The following is a 17,383-nucleotide window of genomic DNA, read 5'->3' on the forward strand; positions in this document are numbered from 1 at the left end:
CCAATTCTGCAATCGTTACTACTGCGGAGTTGTACCCTACTCTACAAATTACAGTGTAAATTCTTGGAGGCAGGGAATGCTTTGTTCAGAAAGGGAGGGTAGCATGCAGGGCAGGCCCCAATCCCTGGTGGGGGCTTCTAGGAACTATTCCATTCCAATGGGACATTCCTGGAGCAATGTACTCACTACTCAATGTGAGCAGGGTGGCAGAATCAGGCCCCAGCGTAACCTCCTGACCAATCACAAGTAACATCCTTTCCATTCAATCCAGGGCCCCTGTGGGTCACTACATGGCCCAAAAAACGCAGGTTGTCTCGGACCGATCGGCAATGCCTTTTACCCCAAAGTGCTTTACGGACCCTCAAGGCACCTATCCTCCCTAACCAGAATTAAAACAGAAATATGGGATTAAAACCTTCAACCCCTGCAATCAAAGGCTTTTTCGCCTAGTTTCAAAGCCTGGTTGTTTATTTTTACATGGAGAACGTAATTAGCCGAGTTGGAATGTGGCCAGGCCCCCACTATCCCAGCGGCAGCCAAAGTGGCAATCGGAAACGGAACCCGCCGCTTACGTAGATGTGATCCAGCTGTGGGCGGGCGGGGGTCTTGGCGATGAAGTCGACGACTTTGCCTAGGTAGCGCATGTTGATGCCCCTCTGGTGCATGGCCTCTGCTAACGTGGTGCCGTCCATCGGGAGCACGGTGTGGTCAAGGCAGTCTTTCACCTGCAGAGCACATGGCGCTTAGGGAAAAGGAGCCACCGGCCAGAAATGGGGCACTTTGAGCCAGGTGTTCAAACGTGCCCAGCACCCGCTAGCTCTCGTGGTCCTCAGTGGGCGCTGCGCCCCTCTGAAAAGCTGGTCCGCTCTCAGATTGGGCTCTAGGTTTCAGATCTTTTTGGGGCGGGGGATGTAGTGCATAGGGCCCCGATTCTTGACTGGGGCTCCTAGGAACATTTGCCCCAAACAGGATTCTCTGGAGCTTTACACATCTGATAAGCATCCTCCCTGCCTCTGCCTGAAATGCAGGCCCAGACCACGCATGCCCATGGCTGGAGCAGCACAGCTGTAACAGGGAATGCAAATCCACCTGGTCTGGAGCCTCCTGCAAGTGTGAACCTACCAACTAAGGAACAGGGAGAAAGAAACAAGAGAGTTCTTTGCATCAGTAGCCAGGAGGGGAGACCACCACATTTCCCATGCTCTCTACAAATCACAAGGGACTGGACAAAAAAAAAAAATGAGGTAGGGTTGGGCTGGGGAGAGGGGCCAGCGGGGGGGAGAAAGATACTGGTTTCTAGTGCTGGCAAATGGAAGTCGTGAAGTACAATGAACAATGCAAATGTAAATGCATCCCCTTGAGTTCTAAATACATTTATGCAAGTTACCTTCACATATTGAGAATGGGTGGGAGGTGGGTACACAGCAGCTCTATACAGGTCTGTCACCTAGTTTGCCTGCCCCCGCGTGCATGTGCGTACGCGTGTACATACATACATACATACACACACACACACACACACACACACACACACACACACAGTTATGTAGTATTTCTGATCCCTAGTTATGCTGCTCATTGTAAACTAAATATTCAACAAAGAAAAAAAAAATTGAGCTTGTGCCCTTTTTTATTATTTTACTCTGGTATAAGGGGGAAGGGTTGATTTTTGTCAGGGTTTTTTAAGATTAGAGTTTTGGGTGTTGAGAGTTATGACGAATACTGAATCAGTGAAATGGTGACATCAGAAGCGTGGGAAAGCCAAGCAATTGATACAGGAAGATTTTCATTCATTATTTCTCTCTTAGTCAACTCCAGTGACTAAAGAGCACTTTGGAGAGAAGAGAGCTTGGTTGGTTCACCAGCTCGACCCTTCAATTAGAGCACATGATTGCACACAAGTATCTGCCCCCAAAAATGCCTTCAAGAAAACAGGAAACAGCAGACTTGTCATGTCAGATATTTCTTACATTAAAAATCAGAAAGCGCTCTTAAAAAATAACCCCCTCCACAGGCCTTTCAGTTCTAGCAAAAAGAAAAAGGGCACAAATCCCGTTTGTTGTTGTGGGGTTGTTGTTTTTTTAAGTCACCACCAATACATGCAGGGGCAGTGTCAGGGTGAGCAGGCAGAGCACATTTCCACTGTTGCATTTTGTGATTACAGTGTATTTTGTAGTGCATCTTAGCATTGTATTTACATAGCTTTCTCTCTACCACATTGAGTTCATACTCAGAAGTTCCTGTCTGCAGACATGACGTGGTCAGTGTTTAACCCACGCCAGGGAAGCAATCCCCTGCACTGGCTGGAAGAGTGATTGGGGTGATCCAATAGGTCTGTTTCATTTGCAATTTCCATGATACTATAACTGAAGAAAGATTATTTTACAGCTTCAGAAAATGGGAGTAGGGTGAAGTTTATGATGGGAGGAATTTAAGCTACACATAAGGAACATATTTGACATCAAGGGCAACTGACGGACTTCCAAAGGGAATTTACTCACCAGCAGATTCAAAACGGGGGTAGATTATACAGTAATATATCCAGGATGCCAAGGGTCAGACTGAGGGACTTGGGGGCTTTTGTCAGCCATATGGCATTTATTGGCTCCATCTCTTACTAAAGATTTATAAATACCGTTGATCGAGTTGTCTGTGGCACATTTTTCCTTCTAAACTAGGGGCTGTGAAAGAGAAAACCCCTCTTCTCTTTGCACCACCAGAGAGGTTTACATTGTGAAGTACAAAGAACAACTTCCATTTGCCAGCACTAGCATCCAAACATTGTTTAAGATGAGAAATAACTGCACAGCTGCGTTGCCTGGCCAGATCTGAGGCAAGATTTGATGGAGGACATCAGTGCAACCCCGCAGTGCCTTACCAAGCCTGGGATTTGGCATGACAGTAAGAAAGCAGCGGCATCCTTTAATAACTGCTTCTGATCCTGCATTTCCTCTTTGCTGGACTCAGGGAAACGAACACCTAGGAGGGAAATTGAAGAGCTGAGAAACGGAAGGACAGAAAAAAAACCCTTAATTCTTAAAATATACATACAATAGCAGGTGGCAATAAACAGAAGTGCTTTGCCTTTTCCTGTTCTAAAGATGCTCTTTAAGACCTATCAGTTCTGCAGAGCAATGCCAGCTGGAATAACCATGATCCATGCTGCGTTTGTTACAGGCTGCTTTGCTCCGTTCTGTACCCGCTCATTCTCGTCTTTGTCTGGCACATTCCGAAGAGCCATGCACACTTACAGGGCTAAAATGAAGAGTCGGTGAAATGAGAGAGGGTATGTTTTGTCGGAAGGATCAACAAATTCTGCAAGCACTAGAAGCTCCTTAAGCCCTTCCATTAGATGGACTCAGGTTAAAATAACCTCCTTTAAGCTGCCATCCCATACAGAGTCAGCCGCAGCCCTGTCTTCACCATCAGCATTAAAAAGGTGCTTGTGGATTTCAGCTGAACACGGCTTCTACCGCATTTATATCCAGGCCAAGATATAGTCTCAAATCCTGCTGCTTTCGACCGTGCATGTGCAGCTCCTGTATCAGGCCATGGGGTTAGGACACTCACCCCCAAAGAAATAATACAGCATCGAGGAAGCGTTTCCAGCATCTAATTTAGTCATACCCAACAGACATACCCGAGGAGCCTGACTCATATGGACGAGCGGTGATCAGCTTACAGCAGGTCAGGCGGGTTTGGTTTGTGATCTGCTAGAGCAGAGGCTCTCAAACTTCACTGCACCGCGACCCTCTTCTGACACTACACGACCCCAGGAGCCTGCCTGAGCAGGTCACTAAAATGGGGTCGTGACCCACTTTGGGGTCCTGACTCACAATTTGAGAACTGCTCCTTCCTGCACTGGGGAGAATCAAACAGCCGCCATGTGACAGCCACAGCAATTGTTTACGTGGACAATATCAAGATCGTGTTTAATGTGTTTCTCTGCCTCCATGGATGTGGTCTAGCAGCTGGGATGATGGAGAGCCAACTCCATGTGCCAGGCCAGCATTCTTCAGACCACCACCAAGTGTCTGTGGACTACGGGGGGAGGCAGCCTACATGTGGTAGCTCGAAGCATTACAAACAATTACACTGCATCTTTTTGCCCCAGGCCCTGTGCCTATTAGCAAGAGCAGAAAGGGAGTCCACACTCTACTCCGAACAGTTTCAAGGCCATCCCTCTGAGCCCCTACCTGGTGAGAAGATATCTGGGTTAAACCGAATGTCAAAGGACGTGTCGCTGATGGAGCCCACGGCTTTGCAGGCATTTTGAATCACCTCTCTGCTTTTGGGATCCACTGGGTAAGGAAGGAGACAAAGAGACTTGGTAAAGAGTTAGAAAAAAGTAATGCAGATTCTAAAGACAGCCCACAGCGGACATTAAAGTAAGAGGCAAGTTTTATTATGGAGGAGTGATGTTGCTGCATTGCTCTATAAAAGGCCATTGTAAAGCGTTTGGCAGCGTAATACTGTGTGGGGTACAGATACAGACCACAAAACCCAGACAAGGGCATAGAATTCTCCGTTCCATCTTGTAGTTAGTGGTGACACTCGGAATACCTTTCCCAGACCTGAAGAAATGCTCTGTCTAGCTCGAAAGCCTGGCTTTCTCACCAACGGAAGTTGGTCCAACAAAAGATATTGGCTCCCCCACCTTGTCTCTTGTATTTTCAGTGGAAGGGAAAGCGCATGAGGCAGCCTGGTCTAGTGGACTGAACAGGGCACAGACCAGAGATCCCCACATTCTGATTCAGGGTTGCTAATCCCTGCCCAGGTGTACCATGAGGGTTAATTTGCTAGTGCTTGAACAGTGCCAGGTAAATACTCAAGTGCTAGTACTGGGGAAGACACGGCGTTCCGGTCTGAGCGATGGCACGCGTTCATTTATTGAGACCCACCAACTTGGAGCCGTTCTGATTCGGCCCCCAATCCAAAAGCTACCAGGAAAAGCGTGGCCCTTTTTTGGTGCATGGGGAGCGGGTACCTGTTCCGTCATCAGATGCAATGGTCTCTGCCAGGTCTTTAACCTGATCTAATCCAGTCACGTTCTCCTCTATTTTACCATCATCGGATTCCGATTTCTCGCTTCCCCCTGTTCCATTCTCTGTGGAGACCCCATTTTCCAGCAAGCCCGAGTTCTCCTGCTTGTTGGCCTTCTGCTGCATCAGCTGCAGAGCAGCTAGTTTCATGAACAAGAGATATCTACAGGACAGGAAAGGAGAGATCGAACAGAACGCAGCATTCAGCAACATAATCCCGATGAGCCAGACAACCAGACTAGAGGATAATCCACACGACTTGTTCTTTCTCTGATAGACATAAGATCACAGGGGCTAAAGATGGACCATCTGAACCCTGCCTGGACATGTCCTAGTCCTCAGACAGCCGAGCAGTAAGACACTTGACCACAGACAGGACATTGGTCCACTGGTCAGGCGCAGTCACGACTGGTGTCCGTGCTGCTGCACTGTTCATCAGCCATCATGCTGGGAAATTAACTCCCCGCAGTCAGTACATTGCTTTCTGCCACTAGCCACAGGATACAGCCTAGGGGACCCTCTTTATTTCCAACGTCCGATCTCAGAAGGTCCAGGAGCACAGGACTGCTATAAGAACAGCAGAAGCACTTACCTAAGACCTTAACAGATGGGGTTTTACCTACTTTATATGGGTCAATGAGTGGCAGGACCCTGCAATGGCAGTGGCAGGACCCCCGTGCTGTTGGCCTGGCAGGGCTGACACCGAGCAGTTAAGGATGGGGCAGCACTCCAGGGAACACCTCGCGGCAGCAGGAAGTGGGGCTGGTGATTCAGCAGGTAATGTTTCTCCTGGAGTCAGCACTGAAGCAGTGTCTCAGCCCAGCAAGAGGGCCAGGGCCGCACTGTTAGAGACGGCGAGGGGAATCTAGACCCTGACCATGTGCGGTAACTGAATATCCCACAGGTGGCCATGCAGAAGTAGGAGAGTTAACCTCAGCTCAGGTAGTTCCCAGCCTCTTGTAGTTGCCACAGGACATGGTGTTTTTGTTCAGTCTCTCACGTAAACACCATGCAGCATCATGCAGCTGCTACGGTCCGCCCTAGAGGGCGGTTGCCATGATCCCTGTATGTACATAATCCTTTCTTGCCTCCACGGGGCTCAGGGAGCGTCTAAAGTGCTTGGAGATCCTTAGAAGGCTAGCGCTACAGGAGTGGTACTACTCTTATTACCCAGACCCTGAATGTGCAGGGTATCTCCTTTGGGGAAAGGAGAAAGAACTGGAGATTAAAACCAAGACATTCTTCCCTGGTTCTCCCATAAGCCTTTCAGAAGCCCCCCTGTTTGAATCTCTCACTAAGAAAGTTTTCATAACAGCACCTGTAGGGGTGGGGGATGAGGGGAAAAATATTAGCTGCACGCAAATGGAAGTGTTGCTAAGACGTAGCCGCCTGCAGCGTCTCTAGAATGATGCCGCATGCATTCCAGCCTGTGCTGACGTCACCCAGCAGGGATGGGTGGAGTAGGGGAGAAACTCGGCTCAGCTCACCTGTGCTCTACAAAGGCGTCCACCAGTTCCTGCCTGAGACAGCAAAGCTTGTGCTTGTGCTGCTTGGGAAATCCCATTTTCTTACATTCTTCCGGCATCTCCTCCCCTTCGACGGGCAAAAAGTTCAGGTCGGGGGGGAAGGTGCGGAGCAGGTCAAGGATATAGTGGCGTCCATCGTTGCCAATGATGCCTTTGCACTCCACGGAGGAGCACAGCTCTACCTCCTCGTTCTTGTCATTCAGTACTTTGTGCTTCTGGATCTTGAGGGGCCGGCTGGTCTTCTCCAGCAGCTCCAGGTACTTGGGGTGAGAGACGACCGTCTTGCCGAAGTCTATCGACCCGTAGATGACGCTCTGCTCCTGCTCTCGTTCCAAGATCCCTGGAATGATGGACTGTGCCGTGACCCGGTAACCCCGGTAATCCACCACCACGGTCCCCAACGTGTACAGCCCCTCAACGTCCACCGCGTTATAGGTCCGCACCCCGTTGAGGTCGTTGGTGGGCGCCACGTAGGCGGCGACGTCCCCCCCGAAGTCCTTGTAGTGGTCGCGGACGTCGAAGCCCAGGCTGAAGAAAATGTTGTTCCAGATGAACATCTGCATCTTGGTCTCCTCGCTGGGATTGATGGCCATGACGTTGCCGTCGATGACGGCCATGGCTCCTCTGGTAGCGGCCGCCGTGAAGTCGCTGTGGACCTGTGCGTTGGGAGGGGAAGGGAAGCGTGAAGGCAGGAGAGAGCTGGGTAAAGAGAGCAGGCTGCCCACTGACAACGTACGCCCAGCACTTGCCCTCTATTCTGCCTGAAATCCCCTCAGCCGCCACCTCACGAGGGCCAACGGTTGGGATAGTGGTTTTCACCCTCACGAGTCTGGCTGATATGTAGATATTGAATACCTTATGGACTGGCCCCAGTTTCTTCAGCTTGGCCACTTGGGGTGCTACTGTGGGAAGGTACCTGACCGATGGGAGCTAATCCCTGACCCGCCCCAATTGCTGAATGTCCCTCCCCCCCCCCGTCAAAACAAGGCTGCGTGGCATGAAACAGCAGCACCGGGCTGGGAGGAGACTCGGTCATTGCTGGCAACACGAGCAGAGCAGGGAGATGAAGACAAAGCTCCTGGCCTGCATCTTAGAAGCCTGAGGCAAAGCTTATAAAGATTAAACCACAAAGCTCGAGCGAAGCTCTCAGTCAACCCAGGGTGGGTCTCTAATTGGACTGGGAATGGATTACCTACAATTTGTGTCTAATCCCCCCGCCCCAGGATTACCTTGAAAATGGCTCGTTCTCTCAGCAGCCTCTCTGGCAGATTCTTGCGGGGTAGCTCTCGTGTGGTTTGCAACTCCTCGTTCCAGTCTCTGGTCTGAAAGGGGCAAGTCTCAAGTGAAACAGGGCCGGGGGAGAGGTCGGTATTTGTAGTCTCTGAGCTAGTTTGCAGGAGTCTATCCCCCACTCCAGATCAGAAAGACCAATGAAGTCAGAGTTGCATAGCATTTAAGAAGAAATTTCTCATCAGCAGCCCGCTCACAGCTGAAGTTCATTTAAACAACAAGCTTAAATAGATAGATCTTGCATTGTCCCAGTTACCAAGTGCAGCTTAGCTGGAATATCAACAAAGGGTTTGATGTGATGCGATGCTGAATTAATTAGCCAGCATACTGAGATTTAATTACATTACAAATGGGCAGAGAACCAATATTTTGCAACCCCAAGGAACTTTCAACATTCTTAGGGCCAGGGCCAGAGCCATCAAGCTCTGCGGATCTAACCCCTAAGGGCTGTTTCAAGCGAAGCGCTCAGAGCTGTTTTTTGAAGGAGAACTAGCCCGTCATTTAGGTCCTGATCCTGCAAGGAGTTCTGCCAAAGCTTAATGTTGTGCCCTCGCTGTAGTTTCGCTGACTTCAGTGGGATTACTCACAGTGAGTGAAGTTGAACATGGGCCTTTGCAGGATCAGGGCCTAAACCTTTATTAAACAACCACCCCCCACACATGCTGCAAAAGATACTTCTCCAGAGAGGTCCATGTGCAGAGCAATGTTATGATCTGAGCTGCAAGATAATTCTACCAGGTGGAAGGACAGGAGGCAAATTTAGTGGTTGGAGAAGGCAGCTAGATTGTCAGGATCCTGGCTCTGAGAGACACCTTGCACAGGACACTTGCTGCTTTGTGCCTCCACCTGCAAGATGAGGAGATTGCTTCCCATGGATGCCGGGAGGTTGTTATCCCTTGGTAAGCAATTTTCAGTTCTCTTTATGAAAGGCACTAAGAGTATCATCACCAGCATCAACCGTAATACAGCATGCAGCTCGATATACCTGTCCAGGTATGTGCTCTTCATAGCCCAGCCTTGAAGTATAAGCATCTTCCGCCCTCACGCAGTCCATGGCGTGCTCTGCCTGCGGCGCCGTCCAACTGTATACCTGGAAGGGGGTGGCTATCCTTTCAAAGGGATGCCTCTGAACCCTAGGCAGGAGTTCACAGCTATCAGATTATTTCCACTGAAGGGGACTTTAGATTTGGAGAACACAACAAGAATTCTCCTCCTCCCCAACAAAAGCTCATCAACAAGAACCAACATCAGCCCTATCAAGGGAACACAGCCAGCTCAACAAGTGTCATCGGATCTAGACCCACGCTCAGAACTGGCTTAAAGCTCAACAGCAACGTGGAGAATAAACTGGGCTTGGTACCTTTTATCCAGTCTTGTTCTTGGAACCAAGCTAGCTTTGTATGGAGAAAGCTCTCCCCACCCCAATCTTACAGCTGTGTTAATGCACTCTAGCTCTCTATGTTGGAGCTAGGATCATGCCAGTGTTAAGCCCTGGCCCACATGGATTGTTGTTATAAAAAATATAGCGTATCTGCCAGTGAAGCGAAAAAGCAAGCTTCACCTAATGGCCTTTTGTGTAGCTTCTCTGCTCTCAGCAGGTGTCAGAATCCCATCTGTACTCATTTCTGGCTCAACAGGCAACAGACTAATCATTTTTTAAATGGCCCCATAGTCACAGTGGTGGGTTTCAGGCCAGGGCTAATTTCTAGCTTTCGTATAGTGTCACTTTCATCTCCCTAATGAGACCAGATGCAGGATTTTTGAAAGCCCTAGAACGTGTGTGTCAATTTATATCCTGCAGAGCCCAGGCAGTTCATTAAGTGGACTCTCCAAAGAATGACAGGTTTTGTTTGGGAGCAGAGTAAGTGAGTCCCTGTTGCAAGTACAAGGTTATAAAACAATTAGCACATGTAATAATAAAAAATAAAAGTTACACAGAATTACAAGAAATTCACCCGCATGCGTGTTTGCAGGTTTGTAATGAACAGGAGAGTAGTTATTTTAAACAAAATCACTGTGTGATACTTTTCCGCATATTATACTGGTCTTAGTCTTATTTCTTTATGCCCAGGCAAGAATGCCCACTGATAAGAGCTATCAAGGACTGTTACAGAACTGAGTAATGCTTTACATTCATTCTTTGGTGCCTGGCTAGGCACACCAATCACAATAAAATATCTGCTCCGTAGATGCCTGAGGGCATTGGTCCCTCCAGTCCCATCTTTACTGGAGGTTAAAGCCCCAAGAAAAAAAGGTGTCCCTTTCCCACGTATTCCTGGGAACCCAACCTTGTACACAGGCATAGACATTAGATTTCTGATCAGTGCAGTGACAATGCAGGCCTCGTGCTAATATGTTTACATGCTCTCAGGGAAGGTGGTCTAATGGTTCCTGGAAAAACTACCAAGGGGATTAGGTGTCAGGACTCCTGGGTTCCATGCACAGCTCTGTCACTGACTTGCTGAGTAACCCTGGGCAAATCACTTCAGCTCTGCACCTTAGCTTCCCCATCTGAAATGAGGATTTCACTACCTACCTCACAGAGATACCATTTGTAATGATTTGTAAAAAGCTTGGGGATCCTTACTACAAAAATGCAAATTTCATCTAAACTTCCAGTAAGCATCCCCCAGCTCTGCCTGAAGAAGAGAGTGTTACAGTCAACACCTGGCTTTATGAGACAGACAGCACCATGCAATCCCCCGGACAGCAAGCCAAATATCTGAACCTCACACCAAGCCATTTGACCAATCAGAAAAGCCAAGGCAGGTCAATATGGAAACGTTGCCGCTACCGTTTCTTCTGCAGAGCTGAGAAATTTCTTTTGAAGGTCGGGCTGATCTGGTTAAGAAGTTCCACCAGGGAATGACTGAGAAAACTCGGATTGGCAGGTTTAGGATTAAAGTTATATGCTGTCGACCTGCAAAGAGAAAGAAGCTCTTGTTATGGCAGAAATAAAAATACCACTCTTGTCAAGATAAGGCAGCAGCATTTTGGCAGCTTTTAATTTACACACCGTATGAAATGGCTCAAGATTTAAAAAAAGATTTGCAAAATAGAGACCTTTGTGACATGTTCTCTACCAGTCAGATAGGCTGTAATAGGCTCCTTCGAGGGTCATCTACTCCCTCCACTTAAACCACAATCCGCATCCTTGAGGCTGCATCCTGACAGATGGGGCAGCAAATGTGCCTAGAATCAGTCTAGCCACCACCAGAGTTATGTTTTCCCTTCCTAGCTTGAAAGGTGGATTTCACAGAGCAGGGCTTCTTCACGGTTTTGATCACATGGACCACCTCTTAATAGACCTCTCCCTTCTCAATCGGGAAGACCCGCCTCCCACATCCACTCCTGGTCAAACAGCAGTTGCTTTTTTTAAATAGCTCTTTCACAGAATATTCGGATAAGAAATGGAATGTTAAGATTTGAGAAGGTGGAGTCACCAGGACCACACGAACCAGATCTCGCCACAGTTCACCAGCTATTGGTCTGCAGGCCACATTTTGGGAAACTCTTCTAAGGAGTAGTTCATTCTGACTGTGGGCAATGACGCCTGCATTCGAATGGCCTAAAATCAGACACTTTACTCATGGGAGTTAAGTTATGCACATGCTTAAACCTTTACTTTCCTAGTCCCGACCCTGCAGATTTTAACAAGGGCTACAGACCACCCATAAAAGCTTCTTTTCAATTATTTCTTCTGTGAGCTGGCTTTGCATTGGTCTCAGTGGCTCACTCTCCCTCTGAAGGAGAACAGGACACAGACACCCTCAACTTGTACGTTCTCTTCCTTAGTGAAGGGGGTTTGGTTCTAGTTTTGACTACTGTTTCCTCCATGAATTAGGACCTTACAATCTTCTAGCCCATCAGTTACATTTGCCAAGGAGATTAGCTAGCCTTGCAAAATTCTACTCACCTACAGCAAGCACAACACAATCCATTTATTTATTATTTGCATTAATGTAGCACCTAGAAGCTCTAGTCACGGACCTCATTATTGATCATCTACAGTCATGGTAAAGGGTGGGCAAGTAGAATATATGCCTGGGCTGGTCAACTGCCAGATTTTGCAAGACTGGGGTAGACATATGCTTCAAGGCATAAGATGATCACCACAGGGGTCAGGAAGAAATTGCCTCCCATTTCAAACAGTGCCGCACAATTCGCTTGGAGCATAACAGAAAGTGTTACCTACTTCTAAAGCATCAGGCACTTATCTACTGCTGAGGAAGGATACCAGACTTGGCCAAATAGCTCGATCCAGAATGGCAACACCTAGGATCTTGCATAAAGGCAGGGTTATATTAGGCTCCTCACTACTGAGACAAAGACACACTTCGTTTTAAGCCAGTTAAGGCAAACAAGAGGACGAGAGTCATATTTACTCACTGATTCAGGTAAAATCCTCTGGTGGACGCAGTGATACTAACATGTCGATCCTCCACAGTGATGATGTACAGATACATGAGGTCTCCGTGCATTTTCCGGTTGCCAGGTGGGGGGTTCCAGCCGCTCATGGTCAAGACTTTTAGGCACTGCAAAGGCTGTGAAGCACACAACACGAGCGCTTCCATTAGTCCAGATCCCCCGTTTCACAACACACTTCACATGGCTAGAATGCACACACTTTCATGTGCAAGCTCTCTCTCACACACACACCCACACACACACACACACCCACCCCCCGCTGCACCCCCATCCGTCCCAGGAATGCTGCCTGCCAAGTTAGTGGTCCTGAAAGTACACGCCCACTAAGCACTTTGCAAGTCTTGCCCATGGGATATTTCACAGCTCACACCCAAGCATCAGAGCGTCGTTCTTTATCCATAGTTGAAGGGCAGATCCTCCATGGCTTTAGGCAGTATAAGGCATGGATTCCTTGACGCAATGGTTCTCAAAACAGCAGCTGCTAAAGCAGTGTTGGAATCCAAATGGGAAGGTATGGGAAGCACCAGTGTAATTAGACTAAAGTGATTTGAAGCCCCAGTATCCTAGAATTTGCAAGGGGTAGAAACACAACATCTCCCCTCCTCCCCCGGCCCTTTCAAGATGATGGGTCACTACTATAAAGTGATCCACCTACCCCGTGTAGTCTGTGTGCAAAATACTGGACCTTAAACTTTATGCCTGTGGCCTAGCAGTGCTAGCTATTCAGGCACAGCTCCAGGACTCAACAGAGCAAGTCCCAAAGGTCACTTCACTGTAACTTTCAATCCCTGAATGTGTCCCTTCAAGAGGGGCCCGGACGGCCATCTTCAAAGATGGAAGAGAACTCTACCTTCCAGTCTCTGTTCTGGGGCTGGAGGGCACAGAGGGGTCTCTCTTTGCCACCTGGCAGGATATGTTCAGGAGGGGTGCAGTCAATTTGTTCCATTTCAGTACCTTTCTTCTTCCGTTTCCCACTGTCTAAACAAACGGACAGACAGGAGGTGAGTGCTGAACAGTGCCTGCCTGGCCGCATGCAGTGCAGAATATTTCCATGTGGAATTTGATTGCTTGAATCCCCCTCCAGAATTAACCCCATCTGTTTGGCCTGTCGGAACTACACTTTAGCTATGACCACTGTGCAAACAACTGACAGCTGCTCCCTTCTCCCAGCCTGACATTAGCATTATAGCAGGAAGTGGTTTTTATTAAGCACTGAGGCTGGAGTTCGCAAAGCGACCTAAAGGAGTTAGATGTTTATAACTTCCACTGAAAGTCATCTTGAGCACTGTTGAAAGGATTTTGGCCCCTAACCCCCCTTTACACCCCTTTGAAAGGTTACCTCTGCCTTGTAAGCTAGCGTATCCAAAAATAACAATCTCCACCTTTCCGGTTCGCTTCTCAAGAGTGAAAACATCCCAGCATGAATATAACTAGCCTTGGAAGGATTAGATTTTTAATCAGTAAACATCCATTTCACCGTATGCACACTAACCAATGGAACAATGTTTCTGTCAATAATAATCAAAATGTACAGAGAGGCAAAGTAAGAAAAACGCGGCTTTAGAACCCATTAGAATTTAAGGCCATTTACTTTGTGTATTTTGACATGTGATGATGAAATTTGTGTTTGAACCCTTATAAAACTTTACCTTATTGAATCTCAGTGTCGACTGTCATTAAATAATTATTGTTGACCACCCCGTAATTTCTTGTAACTGTCAACATTTAAGATCGATAAAATAATAAAAAAAAGCTTAAAAATAAACGATCTTATCTGTCAAAATTAGGGGGGGGAGGGGAAATCAAATTCTGCCATATCTAAATATAACTGCAGCTCAACGTCCCTGGGTTAAGACACTTCCCAACTCAACGAGAGCAGCTGGCTGCTCAACACTTCTGAAATTCAGGTTGCTTATCCAGATACAGACTTGGGATCCTAACGTTGGGTATCAGGTTTTCAAAGTCTTGGCCACTATTTGAACAGAGAAACAGTCCCCCACCTAGAACTCTCCCCACCGCACACACCTTCACGTAAGAGCCTGGGAAAGTGTGTCCAACTATGCCTTGAGGGGTTAATAGGCCTTCATGTTATAGATGGGCAAACAGACCCAGCCCAGAGAGGGAAGGTAGTCCAGGGGTTAGGACACTAGCCTGGGCTCTGGGAGACCCAGGTTCAATTCCCGCTCCATCACAAACATCCTGTGAGAGGCTAGGCTAGTCCCTTAACCTCTCTGTGCTTCAGTTCCCATCTGCCCATGGGGAGAATAGCACTGCTCTACCTCACCGAGTCCTGTGAGGATAAACACATTAAAGTGCATGAGGCGCCCACATACTGCAGTCATTTAAGCCACACAAGCACCGAATATAGACAGAGTACACGTTAAGTGACCTAGAGCCAGGAAGAGCAGTCAGGACTCCTGGCTCCACAGCGTCTAGCCACTTAACAATAAATCATTTCTATCAGGAAAGGAGCGTTGAGAGTTTTACCCTAGGCCCCGCTGATATGGGGCATCCAGACATTAAACCAAGCGCTTTAACCAATTAAGCAGTCAGCGGGGTGGAACGGCTGCATTTTCCACCGCAGCGGAGGGGGTTCGTCAAACCCGAGAAGCCTTCTGTCCCATACCTCCTAGGTCTCCTTCTGTGAAGACGCTCAGGAATGACAGCGAATTGCAGTCCACGCCATTGAAAGCATCGGACGGGTCAAGGCTCTTTAGAAGGTCCCGAATGTGACGCACGTGTATCCTGGCTTCCCGTACCGTGTAGGGCTCTGATCATCAGAAGGGAGAGAGAGTCTCAGGGTCACAACAGTTTACTCCCATTGTAGCTCTCGAAGGTCTCTACGCACACACAGGGAGCTCAGCCAGGGATTAATTTTGCCCACCTCATTTTATAGCCGTTCTTGTCCCTCACTAAGGACAAGCAAGTGAGGCACGAGCACAAACAGCCACTGGCAATTTTACATCACCATCCACTTGCGCGTTGCTGCAGCATGACAAGATACCTCTGCCTGTGTGAAGGCCTTGCACGCCGCCTGACCTCATCTCTAAGCTTTCAGGGCTTTCTTGGGAAGCAAGTACAGCCCATGAGCCCAAACTCCAGTAACCAGGTTCCTTAACAGATGACCAGCATGGAGTTGGATTCCACTGTTCTGCTGGTGTGTTCATTTTCCCCTGGTATATTTGGCATGGGTGAAGCTCACTGGATACAGGAGTACCCCCCATTGTGCAATGGCTGCCCTCCCAGGGCCTGATTTGGGGGGGAGGGATAGCTCAGTGGTTTGAGCAATGGCCTGCTAAACCCAGGGTTGTGAGTTCAATCCTTGAAACGGCCATTTGGGAATATAGTTGAGGATTGGTCCTGCTTTGAGCAGGGGGCTGGACTAGATGACCTTCTGAGGTCCCTTCCAACCCTAGGGATAGCTCAGTGGTTTCACCTTTCATGGATACTACCTGGGATCCAGTAGTTTGCTGGTTACCTAGCCATTCACCTGCAGGCTAATGGTGCAAAGACTTGTGGCAACAGGAAGTTATCCCCCGCCCGACGGATGCTCAGTGGCTTGCATGAGTTTGATCTCAGTCCCGACCCCAACCATGGAAAGGGGTCACATTGCAAGAACCACCTCCCCAACTGATTGTCTTGCAGCCTGGCACCAGAGGGGCCTAGGATTGACGGGGCCATGGGATTGGTTCTGACAAGTGAGGGCTAAGGCGAGGAGGTGGCAGCCGAGAGTGGTCAGTGGGGACGGAGAGGGCCCCTCCCCATCTCCAGAGGTGTCAATCAAGTACCTTGTCCTCACTGGCCCCAAGTCTGTAGAAAGACAATCTAGAGGCTCCATTGTCTATCACTCAGATGGTTTCCCCCGCCCCCCACGTTTATAGAACGTGCCTTCAACCACTTTCAGCACCGACCCCTCCTGCAGCCCTTCAATGGTTTTCAGCTCCGCAAAGTTATCCAGGACGTTCCCATCCAGCTGCAGAGAGAAGCAGGTTCGGTGGCAGGTGTCCTCTCTGTCCATCAGCACTTGGTGGATCTCCTGCACCATCTCTTGGGGAGAGACCTTAAAACAAACAAACCAAATGAGTTACACGCTCAGCTCCACCTGCTTCCTGTCCCTGGGATACATCGTGTACTGGGCATTTATGGCGAGAAAAGAGCGAGCAAGGGAAGATTACAATATTAAGCATTTGGGGCCAGATTTTTAAAGAATGCCAGTAGCAAAATGGATAATTAGGAACCGAGACTGCTATTTCCCCCATCTAATTTGCTTTGCACACACAATGGTGTGTTGTGCGGGTACAGCCACGCTGCACTTGGGGGAGAAATTCAGCCCTCAAGCGCACAGCTTCAGCAACAGACAAAGCGGTCTTGACTTGCGTGACTGGCCTACCGAGGCTCCTCTCTAACCCTTCTGCCACGTTTCAAACATCATTTAGGCCATTCTCGAGCTATGCAGACCCAGGATGGTTTACATAAGCTGCTGTAAACAGCATAGCCTGCTATTATTAGCTTATTAAATCTAACAGCCGAAAGGAATTAAAGGAAAAAGGAGCCGTGTTCAGATTTATCTGGTTGCGCTGGGGAGATCATTTAACTGTATTTTCTGCCGGTCACAGGTAGTTACAGCTCCCCCTTCATTTAGAGACTCAGATGGGGGCGGGGGGAAAAAAGCTTCCCCTAGGCTGTTTTCAGTTCCAAAGTGTAACGGCAGCCGAGCCCATCAAAGCCCATCCTTATCTGCGGGGACGTCACATGCTAGTATATTCATCCCAACTCTCGTGACCAAAGGGAGCTTCTGTAACAACTCTGCCACAAGCAGGAACTCATCTTAACTCTCGGCCGCAGCACAGTTTTGCACACGGCTTAGCACCGTCCCCGAAGCATCTACCTGGATCCTAGGGACCCAAAGAGACTATGGATTATCATCCCTCTCTGGGCGGGGAAGGCACCTCCTTTACAGAGACCACCCCCGCCACTAGGGACTGACCCACTTTCCACAGCACTTTGCTGCAGCAAGGCTGAGGAACCAGCCCCATTTCATAGCAGTTCTCAAAGCCCCGGAGGAAGGCAGGTGAGCCGATCACTCCCTTTCTCATC

At 48.6% G+C, this 17,383-nt stretch overlaps 1 protein-coding gene across 6 annotated transcripts in view; it reads right to left on the reverse strand.

Moving 5' to 3' along the window:
- Nucleotides 1-17,383, reverse strand: part of CLUH (clustered mitochondria homolog) — a 52,794-nt gene that overhangs the window by 14,971 nt on the left and 20,440 nt on the right. For all 6 annotated transcript variants that reach the window (XR_004643388.1, XM_034752360.1, XM_034752361.1 and 3 more), the window contains exons 3-14: nucleotides 16,175-16,346; nucleotides 14,913-15,056; nucleotides 13,137-13,264; nucleotides 12,248-12,402; nucleotides 10,653-10,778; nucleotides 8,844-8,991; nucleotides 7,798-7,890; nucleotides 6,530-7,224; nucleotides 4,988-5,205; nucleotides 4,197-4,301; nucleotides 2,879-2,979; nucleotides 573-725 (exon numbers count right to left, since the gene is read on the reverse strand). Coding sequence is in view for 5 of the 6 variants with exons in the window: in XM_034752360.1 (XP_034608251.1) it covers nucleotides 573-725; nucleotides 2,879-2,979; nucleotides 4,197-4,301; nucleotides 4,988-5,205; nucleotides 6,530-7,224; nucleotides 7,798-7,890; nucleotides 8,844-8,991; nucleotides 10,653-10,778; nucleotides 12,248-12,402; nucleotides 13,137-13,264; nucleotides 14,913-15,056; nucleotides 16,175-16,346 (2,238 nt within the window). In the remaining variant the exon portion in view is untranslated. The remainder of the gene's footprint in view (nucleotides 1-572; nucleotides 726-2,878; nucleotides 2,980-4,196; nucleotides 4,302-4,987; nucleotides 5,206-6,529; nucleotides 7,225-7,797; nucleotides 7,891-8,843; nucleotides 8,992-10,652; nucleotides 10,779-12,247; nucleotides 12,403-13,136; nucleotides 13,265-14,912; nucleotides 15,057-16,174; nucleotides 16,347-17,383) is intronic.

This window comes from Trachemys scripta, chromosome 18 (genome assembly GCF_013100865.1).
Source record: "Trachemys scripta elegans isolate TJP31775 chromosome 18, CAS_Tse_1.0, whole genome shotgun sequence".
Classification (NCBI taxonomy): Eukaryota; Metazoa; Chordata; order Testudines; family Emydidae; genus Trachemys; species Trachemys scripta.